This window comes from Phaethon lepturus, unplaced genomic scaffold (genome assembly GCF_000687285.1).
Source record: "Phaethon lepturus isolate BGI_N335 unplaced genomic scaffold, ASM68728v1 scaffold10572, whole genome shotgun sequence".
NCBI classification, from domain to species: domain Eukaryota; kingdom Metazoa; phylum Chordata; class Aves; order Phaethontiformes; family Phaethontidae; genus Phaethon; species Phaethon lepturus.
Genome location: NW_010525555.1, coordinates 1 through 5715, shown reverse-complemented (window position 1 = coordinate 5715; position 5715 = coordinate 1). Strand labels below are relative to the sequence as shown.

General features: G+C 47.9%; 1 protein-coding gene across 1 annotated transcript; it reads left to right on the top strand.

Moving 5' to 3' along the window:
- Positions 1 to 3210: 3210 nt before the first annotated feature.
- Positions 3211 to 4935, top strand: LOC104617464 (tubulin alpha-3 chain-like; the record flags this gene model as incomplete). Its single annotated transcript, XM_010282794.1, has 2 exons — positions 3211 to 3454; positions 4787 to 4935. Coding segments are annotated over 2 exons (393 nt in total), but the record flags the coding sequence as incomplete, so codon positions are not given.
- Positions 4936 to 5715: the final 780 nt, after the last annotated feature.

Sequence of the window (5715 nt, the reverse complement as noted above, 5' to 3'; positions counted from 1 at the left end):
AAGACTGAAAATTGTGGGATTGTGTCTAAAAATAGACAAGGTACAGCACATCAGTGGCAGTTCCCTGAATAACAATAAGGGGAAGATTGTTTCTGTGGCATAAAGTGAATCAGATGAGGGCACTCAAACTTCCCCAGAGTTTCCTTCTTTTTAGCCAAATCCAGACTTTGGCATGTACTTCCCCCACCCCCCTGCCCCCTGCTCAGTTGAGGCTCTTAGAAAAACACATAAAGAAATCTCGCATTGCACGGTACCCAAGGCTGTTTAATCACAGAAATCACACCAGCTGGACACTAATAGCTTATTTTATCCCTTGCTATTTCTAGGGATGCAAAGGAAAAGGAGCTCTGTTCCTTTAAGCTAGCAGAAAGCTTCTTTATATTCAGGTGGAGTCAAGCCTTCCTGGGCTATAAAGTTGCAGGGAGAGGCAGGGGCAGCAGCTGTTTTGCTTAGATCTTAGCAAGCTTCCAGTCTCACCATGGTAAGAGCATGCCTTGTATTTGTATTAGTCTAAACTTAAAATGTAGCTTATATATTTTCCAAGTGTACTGAGCTAAGCGGCTTACTTGCCTTTTCTCTCCTTTCTCCTGGGGATGTTAATTCCAAACAGCTTTGTTTAATTGCTGATTACCTTATGGTTTATTGATTCCGTGTTTGCTCCTTATAAGGGAAAAGTGAGGGACTAGGAGAAGAGCTATTTAGGTGGCCTCTTGCTGCTTTTCACTCTGAGCGTCCAGCTCCTGAGGTGGGGTCTGTAGAGTTGCAAAGTTTCTGTCTCTTTAATGCAAGTTGGGTTTTACTTTTTTTTGGGAACCAGCATATCTTGATACACAACTATGTGATAGAATAAAGTTTAAATTTTGACACTGCTGGCCCTTTTCCCAAAGTTTAACGCTTCAGCTCTTGCACTGCCATAGGGAACTAGTGCAACTTGCAGAGACCTTTAGGGTTTTTTTTTTCTTTAGGAGTGAGCTGCCATGTTGCCTTTGTCTGCTACAAACCCTTGGGGTTAGGTATTAAACGAATAAAGTCCCCCTTCCTTCTAGCTTTTTAATGGAATCGTTAATGAGTTTGCAGCTGTGAAACTGAAGTGGATTGATCTGGTTACTAAAAAACCTGCAACCCTCAGCAGTGCTGGCTGATCTAGCTGAAACTCTTTGTAAGGACTAACACAACTGTCACCTTACTGTGAATGCGAAAGAGTAACCTGTTGGAAAATCTGATGGTGGCCCTTTGCATGTTGCAAATGGAAGAGAACTTCAAAGTAACTCCTAGTGAGCCAGCTTTTGAACTTTTCCTTTTATCTGCTGACTTCTAGAGTCTGTCTTGGCTATAAAACAGTTAAATATTTACATGGTATTTCCAATGGGAAAATCAGCTGGACAACAATAGGCTGCCTATAGCCAGAGTCTGTAAAATGCAGTTCATCTTGATGTGAATGTTGGAGACTTGGGATCTCAAAAACCCTTCCAGTTTATTTGACGGGGGGTGGCAGGAGAAAAGCTGCACTTTCTTCTCTTCATCAGGCCCCTCTTTTTTTCTTTCTCTCTTTTTTTTTTTTTTTGTTCCCATTCCCTCTGCTCTGGGCTGAAAATACCAGTGCTCCCTTGAAGCAGGTGCTGGGACCAGGGAGCTGGGAGAGGGTTGTGAGCGGAGCAGCTGTCCCAGCTCGCGCTGGCGAAGCGGCTGCGGTGCTGACCCTTGCAAACTCTGGCGAGGAGCTATTGCAACCATCTTGCTGAGAGGGATGGGCAAATGGCAGCCAGCATTTCCCACATAGTGCAAATATCAACTCGGAGAGGGAGGACTTAAACACAGCCTCCACACCCAGAAAAACTGGTGGCCTTGGCCCAGACCTGGATTAAGCGGTGTTTAGTCGGCTGAGGGTAAGGGGATTGGTGTCCCGCTGCGGTACTGGGAACGTTCATCCAGCTGGTGCCTGGCTTTGCGGTGGATGACCTGGCCATGCGGTGGCCGTTGGCACGTCCATGCTTGGAGGCGAAGAGGGGAGAAGTTGTATTGCATCCTCTCCCTGATGAGTCCCACTGCTGCCACAAGCGGTGGGTGTCCAGGACAGCCTAGCGTTAATTAGAGGGTAATGACTTCCAAGGGACAGAGTGCCTCTGGCAGGATAGTTATGCCTAAGGGTGTGTGCACACAGTGTCCTCTCAGCCCTGAGACAACCGCGCTGCCAGAGGCGTTTGTTATGCTCTGCCCAAGGTGGGCTACTTGGAGCAGGGAAGATGGGCTCATCTGTGGAGACCCCCAGCTCTGGGTAGGACTTTGGGAGGTGGTGTGAAACAAGGTGAGACCTGAACCAAACTGCGCATCAATGCTACAAATAATGGGATCAGCTGCACTGCTTGCCATCCCCAGGTAAGATCACCAGCTCCCTTTCATGGTGATCCCTTGGGAAGCAGCACTGCTCCCTGTCATGCACCATAGTAACTGGGAGTCTCTGCTTGGGAGCTGGGACATGAGCCTCTGTCATTGCTGCAGCAGAGCTTTGATGTCGGGGTGGTGGAAACAGCAGAGATGCCAATTACCCAGGGAAGCACGCAACCATCAAAAGTCCCCAGAGAGTCTCCAGAAGACGCCAGTACCTCCAATACTGCCCTGGAGGTAGTTTGAGGCTCCTGGAGGGTGACCTGGTTAAATCGGGACTCTGAGCCTCTCCCCAGGTGTCAGCCCGCCCTTGTTCTGGCCCTGGGCAACTGCTGGTTTCCTCCAGCCTCATTTCCTGCTGTGACTCCCAGCTTGACTGTGAGTTTCCCAAGCTTGGCTTCTCCCTGCTTGCTGCAGAGCTTTTTTAGCTCAGGGAGGCTGGAGCTGTTGTCCCTGATGCCTCATTGCTCTGGGACCCAGGGACTGACAGCAGCTCTGCTCCGTGGCCGGGCCAGCTGAGCACTGAGCGAGGCGCCAGCATTGCTCAGCTGCTTCCTGCCTCAGCACAAAGCCCATCACCTCCTTCCTTCCTCCTCCCCTGGACTGGGACAGTCCTTCCTAGGGACACTATGTGTGCGGCTCGGCTGTGTTCAGCTGCCCTGCAGATCATGGTTTGATCCTTGCTCTGACTCCTGGCAGGCGGGCAGAAGCTGCCACTTTCCCTAATCATCTGCAGTAGCAAATGGCTCAAACAAGAACCGTGGGGGCTAGTGCTAAGTCATGGGATGTCTAAAAATCACCTTAACAAACCATTTCCCCTTCCAGAGGGAGTGCATTTCCATCCACATCGGGCAGGCTGGTGTGCAGATGGGCAATGCCTGCTGGGAGCTCTACTGCCTCGAGCACGGGATCCAGGCGGACGGGACGATTCCGGGCCCCAAGCAGGTGAAACCTGTGGAGCCGAAGTCTGAACAAGTGGATTCTTCTTTTGAGACCTTCTTCTGTGAGACAGCGTCTGGGAAGCACGTGCCCCGGGCGGTGTTCATAGACTTGGAGCCCACTGTCATCGGTAATAGTGGGGCAGTTGGGTGTTGTGGCATCTTGAACTGTGACTCCTGAACCTTCTTACTTGGGGCTCATGTTGCTGCCCATATCGCCTAGCAGGTCCCACTCCTCTGCTCTAGTAAAATGTCTCCAGCCATCAGAAGGAGACAGAGTTTGCATTTCCAAACGGACCTGGGAGTGACCAACCCATTACCCTTACTACACTGACTTGTCTTTAGTTGATCCCTCCTTTTGAGACATGCTGTCTTGAGCAGGATCCTCAGCAGGTGTAAAGTGGCATGGATTTATTAACCTCAGTGGCTCTGAACTGAGTTACAGCATCCTATGACCTGATGTGGCACATCTGGTTTTAATGTTACCTGTGAAGCTTCTTGGGGCAGATGGATGCTACACATTTCATGGTTTTGTGGAAACTGGATGTCTTGCTACTGCAAGCTTTCTACTTCCACTTCCAGTCCCAGCTCCTTTAGTGATCTCTGGGTGTTTGACTCAGTCGTGGCACTTTGATTTAGAGTACCTTCCTAGAAAACAAATTATTTTTTTGCTCAAGGAAATGGGTGGAAATGACTCCCAACCCTCTGCATTCATCTACCTGCTTCTGCCCTCTAGGCTTCTTCTGAGTGTTTGCTCCTATCGTACCATCTAGGATGTGTGACTCATTATTTCATCTAATGGAAGGAATGTAGACTTTTGTTTTGGTTCCACTTAATTTTTAGGCATTTATTAAGGCATTAAATTTGGAATCTAGTGAGTAAGCCAGTAGAATATGAAATCAATCCAATATTGAGACTGAGTGGGTTTAAATAACCGCTGGAGGTGTCTCCAACCTCATCGACTGCATGGAGCCTAGAGAAACTGCTCCTAATGCTTTGTCTTCATAAGGTGCCTGAAGCTGGGTTGGATATATCTAGCAGAAATGTCAACACTGGAGGCATTCTGTCTTCTCTTCAGTGCGGTGTAGAGCAGAGGATGGAGGTAGCATTTCTAGTCACCTCAAGATGCTTTGCAGCAAGCAGAAACACAAGCTGCATGTGGTAATTATAATTCTACAATAATGCTGGAAATGTAGGCAATGTCCTAACACTTTAAGCCATATTACATTAGGATCTCAAGGTGGCTGCTGGGTGAAGATGGAGGAGGTATAGTAAGACCATGGCAAATTAGCCTGGACAGGGTTATTCTTACCCCTTCCATTAGTCCCACATTGAACTAACCATGCCATGACTGTCATCTCACATGGGCTCCTGGTAGATTTGCTATGTGTTTTACTGCGTCACACTAATGTCCAGAACCTGTAACTGTGTGCTGTTCTCCATGATTGCTCCTCCTTGTGTAGATGAGATCAGGACTGGGACCTACCATGCGCTGTTCCACCCAGAGCAGCTCATCAGTGGCAAGGAAGATGCTGCCAACAACTATGCCCGTGGCCACTACACCATTGGAAAGGAGATTATAGACACTGTCCTCAGCAGAATTCGTAAAATGGTAAGAGAAAAGGCAGTCGTCTTCCTTAAAATAACACACCATGGACAACACAAACTTTGGGTTTGGGGTAAAGTCTTAGAAGAAAAACCCCTTTATGTCAGCTGAAGGGCTGCTGCTGCTGTGATTAGGTTTGGGGCTCAGTAAAGCAAGGGATCATGTGAACCTGTATATCTGCCCTAAAAGCAACTGTCATTGCATATCATACATGTATGAAGTGACACAACACTAGAGACAGAAGAGAAAGACTTTTGACCACAGGGAAGCCACACCCTGGTTGTGCAATTGTGGGTATTAATTTTCAATCGACAATTGGTAGCCAGGCTGGCAAGACCAAAGTCCACGTTTGATAGGATTGAAGCAGGATTGTAACAATGTACTTGGAAGCCTGTCAGTGAAATTTTTTTGAGATGTCTCCTAAGGGTCTAGGACCCACATGATACCTCCCATCCCCTCTCAGGTGCTGAGGTATGCATTGAGCTGATAATGGAGCAATTTGCCAAGAGTTTCCATCTGACTGCAGAGCTACCTGTGGTATCTCCATGGAAATGCTGCAATTAAGACATGTATACTTAAGATGCTCAGTAGGGTGACATACTGAGTGAATCCACTCTAGGGATTGGGTGCACTCTGGCCAGTAAGTGCTCTAAGCAGAATTTATTGTTGTATTATTTGGGGTAGTTATTCCAGTCCTTAACAGAGAGAGGTAAATATACATTATTCTGCTGCAGGCTGACCAGTGCAGTGGATTGCAAGGGTTCCTGGTGTTCCACAGCTTTGGGG